This window comes from Colius striatus, chromosome 2, assembly GCF_028858725.1.
Source record: "Colius striatus isolate bColStr4 chromosome 2, bColStr4.1.hap1, whole genome shotgun sequence".
In the NCBI taxonomy this organism is placed as follows: domain Eukaryota; kingdom Metazoa; phylum Chordata; class Aves; order Coliiformes; family Coliidae; genus Colius; species Colius striatus.
In genome coordinates this window covers 27,475,824-27,498,805 of record NC_084760.1, presented here as the reverse complement: position 1 = coordinate 27,498,805, position 22,982 = coordinate 27,475,824, and the positions used below count along the sequence as shown (strand labels likewise).

General features: G+C 37.3%; 1 protein-coding gene across 1 annotated transcript in view; it reads right to left on the bottom strand.

Moving 5' to 3' along the window:
• SNTG2 (syntrophin gamma 2) overlaps nt 1-22,982 on the bottom strand; it is a 254,428-nt gene that overhangs the window by 63,197 nt on the left and 168,249 nt on the right. Inside the window, exon 9 of the mRNA XM_061990346.1 lies at nt 6,349-6,476. Coding sequence (XP_061846330.1) covers nt 6,349-6,476 — 128 coding nt within the window. The remainder of the gene's footprint in view (nt 1-6,348; nt 6,477-22,982) is intronic.

Here is a 22,982-nt window from a genome sequence, read left to right as displayed (position 1 = left end):
TACTATGCTATCAAGCCCAAAAGACATTGAAAACAAATATTATTTCCAGCCCTACGTGGAATGGAAAAAAACCCTTTAAATCCCTTAAGTGCCGAAGGAAAGCTCAGTTGCCAAGTCCTAAAATACTACAGCCAAAAATAGGAATTTCAAGTGGAAACACAATACCTTTTGAGAAAAGAGTTCTATACTGATGATGCTAATTTTGTGTCACAATGATTTTAATCAGTGTATTAATTTCTGCATCATCATTCAAATAGCCCTTACGGCACTTCATTGATAGAGACTTCCAGATACGTACTTTCTTTTTCATCTTACCTTTTATCAGATTTCCAACAGAATATGTCATGTTTTAATTTGAATAATGAAAATTGTACATAGATTCTAGATGTGTATTTAGCATTGTTTGTATAATAGTTTTAATGCGTCTTACTTTATGGAAAGTGTTTCTCCTGCTATACTCTAAAATATCTATTTCTTATTTATCAGTCTGTAAGACAGTGGTGTTTCAGTGCTATTGTCTACCTAAGATCTTAGGAGATCTTATTAATATTTACAAATATCTAAATGGTAGGTGTCAGGAAGTTAGGGCATCCCTTTTTTCTATTGTATCTAGCAACAGGACAAGGGGTTATGGGATGAAGCTGGAACACAAAAAGTTCCATTTAAACATAAAAAAACCCTATTTCACTGTGAGGGTGACGGAGAAGTGGCACAGGCTGCCCAGAGGGGTTGTAGAGTCTCCTTCCTTGGAGGTCTTCAGGACCTGCCTGGACATGTTCCTATGAGACCTGATCTAGGTGGAACTGTTTTAGTAGGGGGGTTGGACTAAATGATCTCTAAAGGTCCCTTCCATCCCTACCATTCTATGATTCTAAATGCTGTACCCAGTCTTTGCCTTCCTTGTCTACCAAAAGTCTCCACTAATCCTCCATTAAAAAAACTATTTCATAGTTTTCTTTTGTTGTAGTAACAATCCTTAATGTCATCCCCTGCACTTTGTACTACTGTGTTGCATTCCATTTCCAACAGATTCATCCTTTCATAACACACTGTGCTCCTGATGATGTTAATTCTGTGTCACCAATGATTTTAATTTCTGTACTATTTTCTGCATCATCATTCTAATAGCCCTTAAGGCATCCTATGGATAGGGACCTCCAAACCTATACTATATCTTTCATCTTACCTTTTATCATTGTTAATCTCTCTGCTACTGTCTCCAACCCTATCACTCTAAGTCAATTTGATTGTGATATCTTTCAGGTACATACCTGCTCTTCTTAGCTTCATGATCAATATAATTGTTACTGAAAAGTATAAGCAAATACTCATTCAGTTTTTGTAACTCAGAGAGACTGAGCTTAATTCCTATACCTTTCTCAATATTGTTTATTCCATTTCTTAATTTCCAATTTACTTATCTAATTTAAGGCATTTTGTTAAATTATTGAAATATTAAAAGGGAAAATAGAATCCTCGAAAAATATTATTTTTCAAAAACACAGAGATAGGAAAAAAAAACCCAAAATAAATTTCTAAAAAATTCCTCTGTAGTAATTGCAACGGTCAGAATACAAAGAGTAGAAACTAACACATAAATCTAATTAAGTTATTCTGTAATTGGATCATAGCTACATAGGCTCATAGCTATTTGGCTGAATTACTTCCACTCATTTCTTCAATTTAATTTCCATCTTCCAAACAAGCAATTTTTTTTTTCAATCTTCAAACTCATAATGTTCAAGAGGTTATAGCTATTGTACCTTCACTTAAGGCAAAATAAAATGATTATACAGTAATTTCAGTATCTTCTGTAAGGAGTGAAAATACTTACCCACAAATTTCTCCCAATAAGGATTTAAACGTTCCATAGGAACAATGAAACTTCTCCAACTTCTGCAAGACTAGCTCTCTTTACTTTTCTATCTTAAAAACACCCCAAACTAGGTCATGAACTACAAATTCCCTTGCATGAGAAAGACTTACTGATCTCCTTATTTCTGTTAAACTTAGATCACATCTAGTGACCAACAATATACTCAATAGGACAAAAATGTTTCCATTACGAGCTAGCAATTAAAGAGTATTCATGAGAACAAGAGTTCTCACTGAACACACTACCTCTTACGGAGAAAAATTACTTTGATGGGTCATGAGACCTGTAGAATGCAGTACATTATAGAGACAACTGAATAAAAAAGTTATTGAAATAATAAGTAATCAAAAAGACTAATCATCATGCTGCATAGAAATATTCAGATAGACTCCAATAACGTCAAGAATACGAAATACACTAATGAAATGTGATTTTGGTTGTTAATACAACGCTTTTCTTCCATGTTCATACCTTCTGAAGATAGAACCGGAAAGATCCTGCATTAAGACACAGAAGGCTATCTAATACATTTCTTTTATTTCCTTTAAATTATTCTGTGGGGGTTTTTGCTTTGGTTTTGTGGTATGGACAAACGTACTTCACAGTCCCACTCTGCAGTGTTTTATCCATTCCTCTTCATGCGTAGGGGAAAAAAAAAATCTATCTGAATCTCTCTTGTTTCTGTTAATATAGCTATGGTCCTGACAACATCTAAAACACACAAAAATTATACTCTTGTATCATTAAGTCACAAAAGATGTCCTGAGAAAAATAAAATGAAAAATCAAGTGCAACAGAAAAAGCAAAGGTAACTTCTGTCTCTTACAATGAAAAAAGAATAACAAACAAAAACAGGTGCTCCTCACTACCCCATAACACACGAGCTAAAAGTATGCCCTTTGTTGTCAAGGTTACTGGAAAACTCAAACGAGGAATTTAAACTGCATAGTTTAACCACAGGCAAAGTAACACAGACTACTGTAATTACATTAGACTATATCTGATCTAAACCACATTAAAAGTATCTTATAGTCTAACAGACAACTCCATTGAAAAATGGTAAAAAAATTGAGCAAGATGTTGACATGCCATACAAGATCACAGTGTTAGCTGTGAGTGGACAGACAGCAAAATAATCCTACAGGCTTCAATATCCTTTCCCAAGACATAATGTCTTGGATAATTAGAAGTAAATGTCAAAAGCCAAAGGGATGTAAGTAAATTTGATGGAAGGAATGATACAGACCTCTCTGAATTTAATTCAGGTAAAGAGAGGAACAGGCCTTTCGCACACACTCTATCTAGGTGAAGAGAAGGCACAGAGCTGTGTATGTGATGCTATGGAAGAGTTTCAATAATTCAATAAGACAGTCTTAAAAAGTAATATGGCTGTGCTGATGCCAGAGTACATTCTGAACACCAGCTGAGCTATAACTTACAGGATAACATATAATGAAGCATTGCAATAAAACATAGTTATGAGAAAGAATATGAGGGAGATAAAAAGTTACAAGGATGACATAAGGAGTCATGGTCTCACTTAATCCTGAAAAAGCAGCCATGTTATCTACCAACACAAGCAGAAAATCTCCAAGTAAATATTCAGAAAATGGCAAAATTAACAAATTAGTCAGCAGGATCCATGATATATTTAGAGGACTTGTCATAGACCCATTCAAATTACTTTAGGGTGATGGCTGAAACGTGAAAAGGAGTGGAGATGAGTAGGTATGGTTGAAAGGAGGATTGTTATCGAGACTGATGTCACCATTTATACTTGTAATTGCTTGTGGGTTTTATTTCATGCAAAGCAGATGTTTGATTTTAGAGAGCAATTACTAAGACAAATGTTGTAATTTATGCTTATATGAACATAGGGAAATGTAAAAGAAAGAATACAACTGGGATAATAGGAAGTATATGTATATGTATTTCAAAGGAGAACACGTATCCCTCAGGCAAAAATAAACACCTTTAGTGGGAACATGGGAAACACCTCATCAGCAGTTAATCTCAAGGTGGTACTCTAATGTGTATATAGGTATTCTTGTTTGTTTACTAAAACAAGCAAGGAGCATGTAGGAGAACTAAAGTATCATGGGATGGTGATAGGTTTTATGGAACAATTTCATCTTCTTTTAGAGTGCTTACAACAAAAAGTCAAGAAAAAAAGACCAGTAACAAAGGAGTGCTGTGTATACTAAACATATATGGTAGTGAGATGCACCCTAAGAGAATACATGTCTCCAAGATTGGAACTGAAAGCACTAAGCTTCTCAGTCCTTAGAAGAAAAATGTATCTGGGATAGGTAGACCCTTGGCCAGCAGCTAAGCACACACGCTGCCACTCACTTCCCCATCCCTCTCCAGAAGGACAGCAGTCAGAACAGGAAGAGCAATAAAACTCATGGTTGAAATAAAGATAGATTAATAGGCAAAGGGAAGAGGAAAAAACTCCAAAAAACAATCCACAACAGAGTAAGTGATGCAAAAGTAACTACTCACCATCCCCCAAAAGCAGAATGACCCTGAGCCAGCCTGTAAGTGATGGCTAGTTCATTACCTACTGCAGGTGGAGCAGCTGATGGGTTGTTTAGTGGGTTCTCTAGTTCCCCCAAAACTCCCTGTTCTCTTTTTTTTTAACTGCTGGGCATGACATTACACAGCATGGAATACTCATATACATGGAATACAGCATGGTCAATGCTGGTCAGCTGCCTGAGTTGTGTCTTCGCCCAGCTTCTGGCCCACCCCCAGCCCACTGGCCTACTAGTTGATTGGGAGCAGAGCAGGAAAAAGAGAAAGCTTTGACAATGTGAAAGCATTGCTCAGCAACAGCCAAAACATTGGTGTCTTATTGACCTCGTTTTAGTCATAAGCCAAACCACAGAATCGTTTGGGCTACTATGAAGAAAATAAACTCGATCTCAGTCAGATCCAGTGCAACATCAGAAGGTGTTTTACTTCAAAGAATTCTCAACATGCACGTGCAACTGCTGTGGGAACTGGTATCCCTTGGAATTGCTTCATCTAATGCACAAAGTGCACAGAATAGGAGTGAAACTGCCTCAGACTATCTGGGTGATAACTGAACTCAGAGGCCTATAAGTTTTATCTTCCACTTGTCCTCTAAATTTAAGAACACTGATGATAAGTTGATGTTTGACTGTACATATAAAGTCATACTTAATTCACAGAAGATCCTCTAAGCCTTGAATGTTTGGAGGTCTGTGGTAGATTGGGAAGGGTTGGATCGCATGAACTGGTTAGCTGAAGTAGGAAGAAAGTAAGTGGTGGAGGTAGTGATGAGAGACTAAACAAAATGGAAGTCAGAGTTCAGAGAAAGACTGGCAAAGAACCTGAAACTTTTCTGGACAATTTATTAATATTCACATTTGATGCTTTAATACAAAGTCTGGGAAAGGAGCTAACTGCTCTAAGTTAAAAGTAGAGTAGATACTCTACTCGAAAAATAATGGTTTTCAGGTTAGTTTCAGGTAACAGGTAACAAATCTTGCACAGATCAAGAAAGATATACACATGAATTTCTGGTACTTTCTGGGGGCAGGTGACCTGTATAGTCGATGCTTCACAACAACCAAAATGGTAAATAACAACAGTGAATGAACTGTTCTCATAAATATGGAGAACTGGACCACTTAGTTCTCAACTACTGGTGGATTTGAGGAAGTTTGACCACACAGAATGGCTTGCAGAAAAAAGCTGATGCATGCTGTGATGTGTTAAACCCTTCTCAAGCACATTATTTATTGAAGCTTTATTAAACTTCACTTTTGCTTTCATCTTTGCTCAAGTTCAGGAAAATCACCTCTGACATCCTATTCCGTGGTTGCTTTATGAATGATTACTTGAGTCTCTGGGTTGCAAAAAAGATTCTATGATAAAAAATACAATATTTTGTACCATGTGCAAAAAAGATTCTGTGATAAAAAATACAATATTTTGTACCATGTACCATGTACAAAATATTCATATTTTGTACCAAAATATTTAATTAAAATGATTTACTATATGACAGTGATACTCAGCATAGTCATGATGATTGTGCACTATGTTATCATTTGCGAAGAAAAAGGAGTTATACGACAATATTAGACTTTGGGAATACAAAAGTATTCTATTAGAGACATGGATTGAAATGCAGTACCTGAACAATTAATTCAAGTAATGCCAGGCTTAACTTTGGGTATTAATTGCTAATGCTAACTGAATTCTCAAGATAAAATAGATTATAGAAACATATTTGCAGGAGCTATATTTATTGTCCTTTTTTTACTTCATCTTTGGTAATTGCCATGCATGCCATTAATCTCCAAAAAAGATGGACTGCACAGTTGTGAATAAGAAGATTTTCATATCCCTGTTCAAAGAATTCTTATAAAGCAAACACTTTGCAGCAAAATACTAGGTACAGGCAGCTAACACAGTGCTTCCACTTTTAGATCACAAACCTTAATTTATCTGTTCCGGCCTTGTACCTGGAGATTCGAGCCATTGATAGGGGAACTGATAAGGTGTCTAGCCAGCGCTTCTCGTATTTTGGTTCATTAGCTACAGGCGAAGAAGGTGATGATGGAGCCTGTACAGAATAAATGAGAATTGGTAAGTGTGGTTTATCAGGCAATACAGTGAAAACAGCATGAATATGCATCTCTACCTCTGCTTGTCTCAGAAGTGAATCATCATAGCAATAAAGCTATTCAAGAAACACAAGATTTAGTGGAGAAATAAAAAGAAGCGCTCAAGTAGAAAGGAACACTTGCTATCTTGGTATTATGCTTGTGACAATTTCAGTATTACCTTAGCATTAAAGATATTTATAATTTTGTTAGTATTTCTAACTGACAATAAAATGGAAAGTGTTTTTGCTTATAAATGTCCTGAATTTTCTGTAAATTCATAAAATACTTGTTTGGCTTAAATTCATTCGGTCTGTGCAACTCTTACAGGCCTCAAAAAATCATCAGAGAAAGTGATACAGATACTATTGTAATGTAAAGACTATATTAGAGAGTACTGATTTCTGATTTGTGTAGTGGGACTTTTATCTGTAATGTTATTTAGTAATAAATTTTAAATTTTGATTTCTGTGTTATCACTATCCATATATGGAAAGATGAATTTTGAAATTTCCGCTTGAAGTTTTTCTTCAAATGCTTCCACTACAATTGCTGATACTATATTAGCAGTAAAGGATGTCCAGATCCCAGAATAGTGAAAATAAGAAATTTTACATTCTACTAATTTCATGTAACTAAGGCATAGAAAACAACCTTAAATCAAATATATGCAAATGCAAATTAAGTTAACATACATAGCCTGGATATATAGCTACTGATAAAAAAGTCTACTCAAACCTAGCCTAGAGCTTACATACAGACTTCAGCCTGCTCATATATGTAGAACATTACATACTGCACCTAAGTAGTGCATGAAGGCACTAGTAACAAATAATGACAAAAGAAAATATTTAGGAAATTTAAAAAGGTGTCATTGAACCACTAGTACTAAAACATTCACAAAACTGTGGTAACTACAAGAGTTGGTGGATATACACTTGTAGAATATACAGTTTGTTCCTTATGAAATAATATCCAGAAGTTTACATCATTGTATCAATAAGAACACAAGTATGCCCAAAAATGTAAAAAAAATCTGGTATCTGGTCTTGTTTGCAAACAATTTCAAAATAGTATTTACAGGCAAAAAATCAATTAAATAAGAAAGAGATTAAAAAATTCTGGAAACCACTGCTCAGTGTACCACCTGAGACTTATAAGAATGATTATGAGCTTAAAAAAAAAAGGGGGGGGGAAGAGAGTGTTCACTGATGACACCAAACTGGGAGGACTGGCTGATTCCCCAGAAGGCTGTGCTGCCATTCAGCAGGATCTCAACTGGTGTGAGAGTTGGGCAGAGAGGAACCTCATGAGGTTCAATAAGGAAAAGTGCAGAGTCCTGCATCTGGGGAGAAACAATCCCATGCACCAGTACAGGCTGGAGATTGACCTGCTGGAGAACAGCTCTGCAGAGAGAGACCTGGGAGTCCAAACTGATAATAAACTAAATATGAGACATCAGTGTGCCCTCGTGGCCAAGAAGGCCAATGGCATCCTGGGATGCATCAAGAAGAGTGTGGCCAGTAGGCTGAAGGGGGTTCTGTTTCCCCTCTACTCTGCCCTTCTGAGGCCTCATCTGGAGTCCTGTGTCCAGCTCTGAGCTCCCTAGCTCAAGAGGGACAGGGAACTTTTGGAGCGAGAACTGGATGATCAGGGGACTGAAGCATCTTCCTTATGAGGAAAGGCTGCAGGAACTGGGGCTGTTTAGCCTAGAGCAGAGAAGATTGAGGCATGACCTAATTAAAACTTACAAGTATTTAAAAGTAACACATTTTTCTGTAGTGTCCAGTGATAGGACTAGGGGTACTGGAAAGAAGCTGGAACACAAAAAGTTGCACTTAAGGAAAAACTAATTTCCTGTGAGGATGAGGGAGCCCTGGCACAGACTGGCCAGGGAGGTTGTGCAGTCTTCTTCACTGGCGGTTTTCAAAACCTGCCTGGATGTGTTCCTGAGTGACCTGAACTAGGCGAACCAGTTTTAGCAACAGGGTTGGACTAAATGATCTTTAGAGGTCCCTTCCAACCCCCATCGTTCTATGATTCTGTGATCCTATGAAAAGAATGCTAATTAAATAAACAATAGAATGAGTTAGAAGTTTTTTATAGAATACATAAAAATGATAAATTGAAGAGTTTTTGTTGGCATTTGTATCTCTGCATCACCATGACAGCTGAGCACTTCATGCTTTTGTAAAGGTAACAATACTATTTACAGAGATTCAGCTTTAGAAGGATTCACAGAAACAGATACTTAGGTCATACTTAGACATTTGTGCTCTCTTTGAAACAAAATTATTTGTCTCATGTTGTACGGAAAGCTTTCCAGTAGAGAAGGTAGTTGAAAGTTGGCTCTTTTTACATCAGCTGTAGATATGCACTGAGTAGTACTTACTAAAGCAAATAAACCACAGAATGACCCAACTTCAGCTCTGCTATGCCTAGCTGTTCAAAAGCCATAAAACTTACTCAGAATAATGAGCATTCTGGGAATTGTTCTATTTTTTGATCATAAGGATTTAGGGTCCTTTTTATCCCCCAAAGCTCCTTCTTACAGTCAGCAAGGGCTGATCTTTCTATATACTTCTCTAAATAAATCAAAGTACTGAGTTTCACATTCTAACAGGACAACTGAGAGTTAGTGATTGAGAGACACTTTTCCAGTAAATGAAAAATTTGTAATGAAATTGCCAGAGTTGGTAACACTAAAGACTATTTTCAACTGCAATGTCTTTGGGGAAAGGAATTTCATTTAGAGTACTTGCAGCCCCCAGAATAATCCAGCTTTCATTTGATTGAGATCTCCTGGTGTTGTTGCAGTGTGAATATTTCATAATCAAGTTCATAGAATAATTCTATTTCATAGAATTAGCCACAAAAGGCTAAGGTGTCTCCAAAGCTTAGCATAAATTTATTAATATGATAGTGAAAAGTCTGATGCATATTTTAGAATTGTTCCCGTTCTCTCAACTCTCAAGAGACAGAAAACATCTAGACAATTTAAACATAAAAATCTGTCTTTTTCTTGTGAACTATTAGCTGCACTTCATTTAGCAGGCTGTTGAACATTCTTCTGTAATATTGTAGGCGACTTAAGAGCATGTGGAAGCAAAAAATTCTTGAGTGTGTCACTGGCAATTTTTTACATTTGGTCCCTTACACTTCAACCAAAAGCTTTAGTATGATACCAATGTAAAGAAAACATATTTCAATATAAATAAAGATCAGGATTTTAGAAAATCTATATTGCAACTATTAATTAGATTCATGAATTGAAGGGGAATAAAAAAGGCCAAAACCACTTAGCTTTAACCACAAAGTTATGATACTACAGTATAGAAATGTTCCTGCCTAAATGCTGAACTGTTACAAATGATGTAGATTCTTAAAGAAAATGTGACATCTTGAGACAATTTTCAAAGTTTTTATATTTGAAAAAGACACTAGAAAGAGTAATTTTTTTTTCCCCTGCAGTTCTGGACTAGTCATTCCAGCAGAAACACTATCACGTGTTCTGAACATTAATTATCAGGAGCAGGGAAGAGGTCAAACTAGTCCAAGTTTCAAATGTCTGATTGTTAGCAAGCTATATTATGCTAACCGGTTTATGTTAGAGAATAAAGTTGGACTGACCCCTCTTTATCTTCTTAATGACAAAAAAGGGGATATTTTTGGCCCTAAGACCATTGCACAGAAACAAAATACTATCATAGGAACAACAGTTCATTTTCTTCAGTTTGCCCGATAATCTATTAACACTGAGACAGATCCTTTGATGTATTCCCTTCAAAACAAATGTATAAAAATAACAAACTGGGGAAGAAACAAGTCAATACAACTTTTGTAAAGAGAGGTCATGCCTCAAAAATCTTTTAGAATTGTCCAAACCTGTTAATTGAGAGAAGCAATTGCTAAGGTGTACTTTGGTTCCAAAAATCGTTTGTCCTTCACAAAAGGTTCTTCACTTATTTGCTGTGAAATAAGGTAAATTCCTCACCAAGAAAAAAAAAAAAAGTTAGCTAAAATATTGCAAGCAAAACACAGCAGTTAAGGATCAGTTTTCACTATGGAGAGGCACTTAAATGTGCCGCTGATCTGGACAAGACACTGAACACCAGACTGACCAAGTTTACTACTCACAAGTAACATCGAATCATAAAAAGAAAATCAAACTGTAAACAGCTACAGAATAAGCTCATATACTGAATGTCTGAGACATCAAAGGACTGATAAAAATATAGGAGATAAATGTATAGAAATACATACGAGGAAAGACAATATTAACTTTCCTCATATTGTAATGAGATATGAATTGATGATTAAAACTCACAAATAAGATCTTCTTGTTGTGGGAGATTTTGAAAGGAATGGGACAATTTTTATGTAGAAAATTAAGTCTGGAAAAGAAGTAGTTGAGGGAATTATATGCCAAAGGTATGTAAAAAAATAACAGAGAAAGACTAGAAAACAGTGGCTCGCCCTTTTCATATAAGAAGCTAGGATATTGATTAGAAGTAAAAGACAGTAGAACAAAAATAAAGAAAGAATGTATTTATCTATAAAATAAACTCTTGTTCAGGAAGCCCCTATGCCAGAAATCACTGCAGATGCAGAAAATGTAACCTAGAAATTATTTCACATATTTCCTCTGCTTTTCTCTTGAGAGCACCTGCTGGAAACAAACTATTGGGCTAGATGGTCCTTTGGTCTGACCCAGTATACTGAGCTGGCTGACCTTCAATTCTTCTGTCTGCTAGACAGCTGCTGCTCTCTACATCATTCCTCCAAAGCATTAAAAAAAAAAAAAAGTTTTCTTAGAGATCATCTCTGCAATCACAGCTTTTATCCTCTGGTTCATTTCACACCATTCACTTTCTGCTGAAACCTCCAGCAATGTTGCCCATTAATGCCAATTTGTTTGTAACACCTGTCCATTAAGAAATGGATTGAACACAAAAACCTCATTTTTGACAGAACACTGAACAAGAATCAGGTTGTAACAACATATAATCACTACCCACCTGGGACAGGTATGTAATGTTAACCTGGATGAGAGTCTGATTCTGTATCTTATTATCAATCATTGACCTACAAAGGACAATATAGGCAAGTGCTCTGTTGTTTTTGAAACAATTAGATAACAACACACTATGAGGCCAAGAACAAGAAGTCTTCCCAAAATCAGAATGACTCTAGAAAGTCCTCCATCAAGTGAGAGACCTAATAAAACATGTTTCTATAATTAAGTGTCCCCTAGGAACAAGGGAAGGAAGGCAAAAGATCACAGTCGGTTGGGACTGTCAATTTTTTCATCTTCTTGTGACTTGCAATTTGTACAGCTTGAAAAACTCAGATATTTTGGGGTTTTTTTTTAAACTGTCATTGATTCTAAATATCTGTAAGAAAAATGTCATGTCCTCAGAAGGAAGTGTTCTGAATCCTCCCTGGTAATTTAATTTGCAATTTCTGCTAGGGATGCACCTTGCAAGAAGCCACAGTGACACTTTATGGTGACATTTTGCTCTTCTGCTAAGCACAGGCTTCAGGCAGGCTGAAGCTGGGTTAAATCATTTTTGCAGTCAGAAGGTGGATTTGGGCAACTACAGACCTGTCAGCATGACCTTGGTACTGGTGAAGTTTATGAAGCAGATTAACCTCACTACTATTATGCTGCACATAGAGGATAACTAGGTCCAGCCAACATGACTTTTTGAAAGGCAAGTCCTCTTTGACTAATTTAATCTCCTTCTATGGCAAGATGACCCCCTTAGTGGATGAGGGAAAGGCTGTGCATGTGCTCTTCCTGGACTTTAGTAAAGCCTTCAACACAGTCTCCTGCAGCATCCTCCTGGAGAAATTGGCTGCCCATGGCTTGGATGGACCTACTCTGTGATGTGTACAAAACTGGCTGGATGGCTGGGCCCAGAGACTGGATGTAGTTAAATCTAGTTGGTGGTCAGTCACCAGTGTTGTTCGCCAGGGCTCAGTGTTGGGACCTATTCTGTTTATCAATGATCTGGAGGACGGGATCAAATACATCCTCAGTAAATTTGCAGAAAACAAGCTGGGTGGGCGTGCTGATTTGCCTGAGGGCAGGAAAAGTCTACAGAGGGACCTGGATAAGCTGGACCAGTGGACTGAGTCCAACTGTATGAAGTTCAACAAAGCAAAGTGTCAGGTCCTGCACTTGGGCCACAACCCCATGTAATGTTATAGTCTTAGGGCAGAGTGGCTGGAAAGCTGTCTGGAGAAAAAGGATCTTAGATCATTTGACATTTTTCCATTTTTTTCTTGATACAATCTATTATTTCAAAGTGCATCATTAAATTCTTGAGCCTGTTTCCTAAACTGCTATTTCTTCCAAGCACATGTATATGTAAGAGGCATGACTAATTCTAGATTATTCTCTTTGTCAACGCTTCAAAAAGTGATGATTGTGATGATGCTATTATTTATCTCTTGAAGTATTTTTGCTATTTCTGCTTTAGTGAGCATTGCTGAGAATTTCCAAGAATATAAAATATTTCTCTAGAATATGTATATGAAAATGCTAACAGGTTGCCCAGAGGGGTTGTGGTGTCTCCTTCATTGGAGTTCTTCAAGACCCACCTGGACATATGCCTATGTGACCTGATCCTAGGTGAACCTGCTTCTGCAGGGGGGTTGGACTGGATGATCTCTAAAGGTCCCTTCCAACCCTACCATCCTATGATTCTATGATTTTATATTTATACATTGATTATTTTTTTCTTAGTAAAAACAACTCAGGTTGAGATCATAGACTATCCCAAGCAGGATAGGACCCTATAAGGATCATTGAGTCCAACTTCCTGCTCCTCACATGACTATCTAAAACTAAACTGTATGACTATGGGCATCAACCAGATTCCCTTGAACTCTGAAATCCTAAAAAATGGCTTGACATAGCTTCATTTCCTTAAGCTATATCTGAAATCATTGTCCAATAAGTTTTAATAGATTTTGGTAAAAAACTTTTATAGTAGCAAATATTAACTTTCTTGCACCTTTTTAGTGCAAACTGGAGTGCACTTTGTCCAAACTCCATCAAAAAAATAATACATCATACTAAAAAGAAAGCCCTCAATATAATATGTCTTCAAAGTAGCCAGATTTATCTTACACTTATTATGGAGGAAGAGAATTAGACCTATATAGTTTCTTGTAACAGCACCAGCAACCATTAAACTCAGTGAATTGGATGAGATGTTTTTACAGCTTTCAGTCATTTTTGTCTATGGCCAAAATATATGTATATATTACATGTATATCTATCTACATGTAATATTTATATATATACAGGTAGGATTAGTTTTCAATGAACTGATATGACCAATGTATAGCTGAGCATTTTTTAATACTTATTCCAGAGAAAGAATAAAACTGAAGCTGTAGAATGGTCGAAGAAGAGAACAAGACTGCTCCATTTAGCAGTAAATGAGACTTTCATTAGCTTACTTTAATCACCAAACAACATGGTTAACAAGTGTTCATACAGAAGCAGAGACTTGTATGTAACTCTTGTGATGCCCAGTTAAAGAAACACATCGAGATAGCTACTGCAAACAGGAGTCAATTAGAGCATTCATCTTATTTCAGAATACAGAGGGACTTAATGATCCTATCAAAATACCTGTGCAGTCCTTTGATGCAGCATCAATTCAGGAGAGGGTCTGTGTTTACTTATTTTTAATAGAATTCTTAGATGCAGGTGCACAATTCTGTGACAGCTTTAAGATGACGGTAATTATCTGGTAAAGTATGCACCACCAAATCATTTAATAGATAAAGGCTTCTATACAGGAAACAAGCTTTTCCAGACAAAGTAACAATTTGGACGAGTAATTTGATGTCTTTAAAATTAAGCAAAAGCAGCAACTAATTAAACGGGAAGAAGGTGAAACAGCATGTGAAACAATGATATTACCCCTCCTTTTCTGTCACAGAAAAGAAACCCTGTTTTAATTCTAATGCTGCATCACATGTCTGCTTCTGAAATTTAATGACTGCTCTTGAACACATTTAAGGCTTTTGAATTAATGGATGGTTTTGCAGACACTGAGCCTCGATATGTGACGTTTACATGGATAATCTGTATAGTAGCACGTTGGGGACTTTCACTGCCCTATGCACTGCAGTAGCTATGCATTTAAATCAATGGGATTACTATTCTACCACCACTGAGGAACAAATTAAAAATCTTTCAATTATATAAGTTTCTCTAGAAGTGATTTACAATGGAAGTATTAATGAATATTTCATTACAGCTGTGCTGCTAGGTGCTTTTATGTTATTATTTTTTTAATGAACCAATAAGGTGCAAGCCTAAGATATTTTTAGAGAATACATATGGACTATTTGACAGAATCTTGCACCTTTTTCTTTAATTTGTTTCCCTCAGGCTAGTATGTAATTGGTTCCTGAGTAACCTCAACAACCTTGCCTGGAACACCTTTCCAGATATATTCTTCCTTTGGGGGATTGGGAACAGGGGTCAGAGCAGTTCATATTAAATCTCAGCACCAAAATCCAGAAGTAATTATGATGCTTCTCAAACCAAAGCAGCAGTTTGAAAAGAACAGAATTAAATACACTACAAATTCAAGTGTACCCAACTTCAGCTGTTACAGACAGCTTTTCGCAGCCTTTCATATCCCCAGATCGGGCATGATGTCCTTGCTTAGAAAAATTAACTCAAGGTTAGGGGAATTCTTTAAACTTCATAGCCTGCACACCCCTCAGGATTAATTTGAGGCTTGACTCTTGCTTATATCACTAACTAGGAGCTCAGGAAGTGTCAATTGGTTGCAGAAACTTTGTGAGAGAACTTGTTGCCTCAATTTTACCATCATTTTTCACTATGAGCCATTTATAGCATGTATCTGAAACTGCTGGAGTGCATCTATGCTACTATCAAAGCTAGAAATAGATCATCATTGTAATCCAACACTAGTTTTGGGCAACAGTAGATGGATCTTTCTAGTCTAACTAAAAAGAAAAAAAAAGATGAAAAACCTGGCTTTCATGACTTTTAACACTTCAGCTTCTTCATTTAGTCTTCAGTCTCATTAATGGTACCACAAGTACTTCCCTCTAACCAAATACTTCTGATACTCCCTGCTAAAACACACAAAAGAGGGCTGCTCTTTCTGTTCACCATGTTGGCAACAGGTAAGAAGTTGTCAGTTTCACGTTTCTAACTAGTCTTTATAGTCTATCTCTGACCTGCAGGAGAACAGAATGTGAGAGAAAAAAGGGAGACAATTTTGTTCAAGAATCAAATGTAAATTTAACTTCTCCACAGCTCTCATTCTGTACCCCTGAATATTACAGGCCAAAGAGAAGAGCATCATTCATTAATGAATAACAGAGCTTGCCAAAATTCCTCTATCTGTGCAAATGAAATGTACTCAACACATCCAGGGCACCCTGCTGAGCAGTGCAACCCTCTCTAAAGCAAATTCCTGCTGACTAGTCAGACGAATTGCTCCCTGTGATCCATCAAGTAAGTCAAGGGAGCAAAAATATTTTAATTGCAAGTATTGAAGAAAAAAGAAAAGGCAACGCATAATGGCCCAATTTCTATCAGAAATTAGTTAAAAAAATTAATAAATTTGGCTTTATCTCCTAAGTAATTTTCTTTTTGCTTTTGCTACAAACTAAAATGACCAAATTTGTAAGAACTGCAAGAAACAATGAAGAGGTTGTGTATAGAAAAGCTATGTATAACTAAAAAATAAAATCAGATACCTAACAAAAGCAAGTTACTGTTTTCTATGTGACATGTAAGTTCCATTGTGAACCTGCTACACTTTTTTTCCTGAAATATAAATAACAAAGCCATAATTTTTTATCTGACTTTTCTTGGTCTTTGACTTCTTTCCAGTGGAAACAGACTTGGATTTAGGTCCCAATTAAAAACATGGAAGTTGCCTTCTTTGAAAGTGACGTAACCAGGTGAATATATGGTGGTAGTGCAGTGGATGTGGTTTATCTTGATTTCAGTATAGCATTTGACACCATTTCCCACAGCATCCTGGCAGCAAAACTGAGAAAGTGTGGGCTGGATGATCAGGTAGTGAGGTGGATTGTTAATTACTTGAAGGGAAGAAGGCAGAGAGTTGTGATCAACGGGCCAGGGTCTAGGTGGAGGCCCATGTCTAGTGGAGTCCCTCAGGGGTCAGTGCTGGGACTGGTATTGTTCAATCCATTAATGACCTTGATGAGGGAACAGAGGGCACTGTCAGCAAGTTTGCTGATGATACTAAACTGGTGGGAGTGGCTGACACACCAGAAGGCTGTGCTGCCAGTCAACGAGACCTGGACAGGCTGGTGGGTTGGGCAGGGAGAAATCTAATGAAATTCAACAAGGGCAAGTGTAGAGTGTTGCATCTGGGAAAGATGAACCCCATGTACCAGTACAGGTTGGGGAATGAACTGTTAGAGTAGTGCAGGGGAAAGGGACCTGGGGCTGCTGGTGGGCAGCAGGATGAGCATGAGCCAGCAATGTGCCCTCATGGCCAGGAAGGCCAGTGGCATCCTGGGGTGGATTAGAAGGGCTGTGGGCAGTAGGTTGAGGTCGGGGGAGGTTCTCCTCACCCTCTACTTTGCCCTTGTGAGACTGTATCTGAAATATTGTGTCCAGTTCTGGGCCCCTCAGTTCAAGAAGGACAGGGAGCTGCTCAAGAGAGGGTGGACGCTGAGGGAGCTAGGGCTCTTTAGCTTGGAGGAGACTGACGGGTTATCTTATTAATGTTTACAAGAATGTTAAGGGCGGTTGTCAGGAGGATGGAGCCAGGCTCTTCTCAGTGATATCCAATGATAGAACAAGGGCTAGAACATAAGAGGTTCCAAAGAAACATATAGAAAAATTTCTTCACTGTGAGGGTGAGGGAGCACTGGAACAGGCTGTCCAGATAGGTTGGTTTGTCTTTCTATGGGGACATTAAAAACTCACCTGGACAAGATCCTGTGTGATCTACTCTAGGTAGCCTGCTCTGCCAGGTGAGTTGGACTAGATTCTTTCTCAAAGTCCCTTCCAACCCTTAAGAATTTGTGATTCTGTGTGAATATCAGATTAATTTTCAGTGTTTTAAATAGATGTTTTTTAAAGTAATATTAGATTTAACAAAACAGCAAATATTTATCATTTATTTATGATCATTTATTTATCAGCTGATAAGACTTCCTTTGTATTTTTAATATAAAATTTCCTTTCACCACCTTTTGTTAAGGTTTTAAGCTTAAAAAAAAAACCAAACAAAACAAATCCTAAAACCGTATTTGACTTCTTAAACTTCAATAGGAAGTTAAATCATTGTTTATTTCTGTGCAGGAGAAATGACCAACCATTCAATCAGATGTTAAATACTAGAAGAAATACATCTGCTAAAAGGATTAGCAGTGACATAGGGGATCAACAAGACTACAAGATGACTTTTAATGACCTTCTATTCTCTTCATTAATGTCATTGGGAAACTTCCAATCAATTCTAAGCAGAATTAGAAAAGCACAGCATGTTTGAACATCTAAATCTAAATCAAATAATTTCAATATTCAGTATTCAAAGCATTTCCTTAATAATTCTATAGTAGTGGAGCAGGAACGTGTTGTTTAATAGGCTAATTCCAGCTTCTACTGCTATGATTTCTAAGAAGTGTAATCAGAAACAAAACATTTGGATTATTTTTCCCTGGAGGTGGAAAGGGGACAGTCACTTCATATTTTATTAACTGAGAAAAAGAAGCACACTTAGTTGCAGTTTGTTATCTCATTTCATAAAGGTCCTAAACGCAGCAGCAGTCCAAAACATTTTAGGCTGTGTTCACCTAAGTTTCTCTTCAGCAAATAAATGGTGATGACTACTTCAATGACAGTAACCAGTGCTGTTCCTCTAAGTGAGCTATTTTTTGTATTTATTACATTAATCAAATTTTAGGCACGCACATTACCAAATGAAACACTGTGAATTGGAAGTCAATTTAAAGTTACATTGCTTAAATTTTCAAGAGAAAATCATGGATTTTCAGATGAAGAGTTAGCAGAGTCTATCACCATCACATGCTAAATCATTCAATTAGAGATAGTATTGACCTGAAATCCTGAAACTTTTGTTCTTTGGAGAGAGCTAGAGGATGACAAAAATGAAGAATAAAAGAAAACCTAAGTGGGTTCATACAGAACTGGAAGACACTACAGGAACATTAAAACAACAAAACTATTGAAGCTTTCAGATGTAAGGCATCAATTCAATGGTCTGGTCACACGCTCCACTAAAGTATCCATCAGAATAGTTTATTCTTATTAGGAGGGTGTCTCCCATCCTTCCTTGGATCCTCTTCCCTTTTTGCCTTTCAATGCTTAGGACTGAGTCATATAATTCTCCCACTATGGAACCAAGACTACCATAAACATTACCGTCCTACTGGTCTCACCAAGAGTTGAGCATCTATATTTCTTCTTTTTTAAAAAACGTAGACAATGTCTTTTTAAAAACAAAACTTTTAAATTTAACAGATGAAACAAAGCCACCAAGGAAAAAAATATTATAAAGCAATTTAGAAAAAATTGTCTGTTTAATTTAGCCAACTAAACATAAACTATCAACATTAGATTGGAGTTCTTTGATTATATGAACACACAGAAAACTGTGATTTACTCTGGTCTCACTACACTTATTAGAACTTTGCTTTTAGACAATTCAGGGAAGCTAGTCTTTCAAGCAAATTAAAACCTACTACATTCGTTCCCCCTTTGCATTGTAAATATAATACTATTCAGTGTTGTCTTCAACAGAAATTTATTTCCAGGAGGTTTTTCCCTCCTTGCCGTAGAGCTGGCCTGTACATCTAGTATATTTGGACATCTAGAAGAATATCTCTACAGTATTGTTCGACATTATCAATGACATGGATGAGGGGACAGAGTGTACCCTCAGCAAGTTGGCTGATGACACCAAACTGGGAGGACTGGCTGATTCCCCAGAAGGCTGTGCTGTCATTCAGTAGGATCTTGGCTGGCTTGAGAGTTGCGCAAAGAAGACAAGGGGTAATGGGATGAAGCTGGAACACAAGAAGTTCCATTTAAACATAAGAAAAAACTGTTTTCCTGTGAGCGTGAGGGAGCCCTGGCACAGGTTGCCCAGGGAGGGTGTGGAGTCTCCTTCTCTGGAGGTTTTCAAAGCCTGCCTGGACGCGTTCCTATGAGACCTGATCTAGATGAACCTGCTTCTGCGGTAGGGTTGGACGAGATGATCTCTAAAGGTCCCTTCCAACCTTTTACATTCTAGCATTCTATTATTTTCTTCATTGTTTCGTAATAAACCACTTACAAGATATAGACAAATGTATCTGCCACTACTGATCTCTACAGCATTTGTCACAGTGTCCAAACACAAAATAATTAAGTGTTAAGAGCTCACTACTTCTCTCTGTTCCAGAGAACCCTGTTAAAGTGCTATACTGCAAACTGCTCTGATATTATAGGATGTATATAAATCCTGAAGATGATATAATGGCACATATAACAAATGCTTCACAGCAGAGGTGATAAAGATATATCTAAGAGGCAAAGGAGCACCAGAACTGAAAATGTTATAATCATATTAGGCAAAAGCCACTTGATGTTAACATGGATAAGCTAGTCTATTTGATACAAGCTAGTATCACCACAACATGTTCTGTTTTGTCATGTGAATGTCACAGGCTGAATGCAGCATTAGCTCAAGTGTCTCAATATTACTGTTTCATCAGGACAGCCATGTGGAATAAGAGCTTGCTAGAACTGGCATAACAGTAATTCCTTACCTCTGTCTTTTGCATCCCTTCCTTTGCATTGCATGCTTTTTGGAGCAGCATTTCCATCCATAAATATATGTGCATTGTCTAATATGGTATGGCTATGACTATGGTTAGGAAGGTACATACAACTGCAACATAAATGTACAAGATACAAAGTGAGCCCAATTTCCTCTACCAAGGTGTCATTAAAAAGAGATTTAAATATTCCTAGCTTTCCTGGGCTATTTCTATTCTAGGAAATGTGTTCTACTCTTCCTGTATTGTAAAAATAAAAATGTCTAATTAAAAATAGTAGAAGCACTCACTAGTTGGCAGATGAAAAAGACTTATAACTGCTTTTGAAAATCTGATCACAGGTCAGTCACAGCTTAGTTTGATAAAAGTTTGACCACACTCCTCCAGTGTACCATCTCAAAAAGCCATTCATTCATACTTAGAATACTCTGAGCCTTGTTTTTGCATTTCACAATAAGAATCTGGCAATTTCTCATTTTGATCCCCATGAACAGATATCATGACACTTTTACTAGGGTAGATATAAGGTAGACTGTTTTGGTTTATTTCACTTCTAGGTCATTGTGTCTGGTGCATACACAGCTCTTCATGTGACTTTATGTCAAACTTCAGAAAAATTAAGTGCTGTATAAAAACGACTGAGTACATTAGTAATCCTCTTTTCTAACATTCTGTTTTTCCACTTATATTTCAAGTTTATGCCCAGTCTTCTGTGTGCTACCTTGGAAACTAACTCTAAATTACTCCGTTACAAGTCTACAGAACTCCAGCAACTTATTTATATTTTTATAATGCGTAGAATTCAAAGTGTGCAATTCCCTCAGTACAGTCATCATGATTATTGAAAGTTATTATGACACACTCATTCTAGCACTTAATAGGCTTTAATTTACCTAAAACATGCTAATGCAATCGCAGACAATCATCTGACCATAGCCCTCTAACGTAAGGTCTCTGCAGAGAGGACTTTGCAGAACACCTGGTAGACAAATATTGCAGAATGCTGGACCCTGAGGGTATACTAGGGCTTTTTAGAAAGATAAGAATACAAATTAACAATGATCCAGATTATTAAAAACAAATAAATGTGATACTTTTGGTATCTATGCTTAGTTTAGACCCCAAGCAGTAAGGTATCAGTGCAGAAAAGCATATTTCTATTTCTATTTGATTATATATCAAGTGCATAAAATATCTTTATATTATGAAATATATAAAATTATCAGGTGAAGAAAAGCCTCACGAATAGTGCTCAAAAAAATGCAAAGCTTGGGAGAATAGGTTTTGAGCATAAAGGTCCACGTCATTGTACAGCTAGCATTTACATTTTCAATCTTCATTTTTCAAAGAGCATCATTGTTGCCGACTAGGGCACCTTATTTTCTTTGGCTTTGGTGACTAGTATTTTTCCTAGAGTTTTTTTTTTTTTTACCTCATAACACTGCAATGAATTCAATCATAGGTGTTCATTGTCAAAAAAAACCAGAACTGAATATCATCTGGATTAAAGAAATAGATTTCTCCCCCACCAAGTCTGCTTTATAATTTTATTTATTTCTCTTTTTCTCCCTTGCATTCCTATAATTAAAGAATGCTTCTGTAATATAATGTGACATTATTTTCTGAATTCCATGTACATTTCATCATATCTAGCTGGATTATATTCAATCATACAATACTACAATTCATAGAATCATAGAATGGTAGGGGTTGGAAGAGACCTTTAGCTATCATCTAGTCCAACCTACCTGCAGAAGCAGATCCACCTAGATGAGGTCACACAGGAACACATCCAGGTAGGTTTTGAAAACCTCCAGGGAAGGAGACTCCACACCCTCCCTGGGCAGCCTGTGCCAGGGCTCCCTGACCTGAGCAGTGAAATAGTTTTTCCTTATGTTTAAGTGGAACTTTTTGTGCTCCAGCTTCTTCCCATTACCTGTTGTCCTGTCACTTGAGACAACATAAAAAAGGGATGTCCCAACCTCCTGACATCCACCATTTAGATATTTGTAAATATTAATGAGATCTCCTCTCAGTCTCTTCTTCTCCAGACTAAACAGGCCCAGTTCCCACAGCCTTTTCTCATAAGGAAGATGCTCCGGTCCCCTGATCATCTTGGTGGCCCTGCGCGGGACTCTCTCCAGAAGTTCCCTGTCCCTCTTGAGCTGGGGAGCCCAGAACTAGACACAGTACTCCAGATGAGGCCTCCCCAGAGCAGAGTAGGGGAGGAGCAGAACCTTCCTCAACCTGCTGGCCACACTCTTCTTGATGCATCCAAGGATGCCATTGGCCTTCTTGGCCACGAGGGCACATTGCTGGCTCATGGTTAATTTATTGTCAACCAGGACTCCCAGGTCTCTCTCTGCAGAGCTGCTCTCCAGCAGGTCAATTCCCACGCTGGACTGGTGCATGGGGTTGTTCCTTCCCAGATGCAGGACTCTGCATTTGTCCTTGTTGAACCTCATGAGATTCCTTTCTGCCCAGCTCTCAAGCCGATTGAGATCCCACTGAATGGCAGTAGCTCTATCCTCCCAGTCAGTCCTCCCAGTTTGGTGTTATCAACCAGCTTGCTGAGGGTACACTCGGTCCCCTCATCCAGATCATTGATAAAGATGTTGAACAAGACTGGCCCCAGA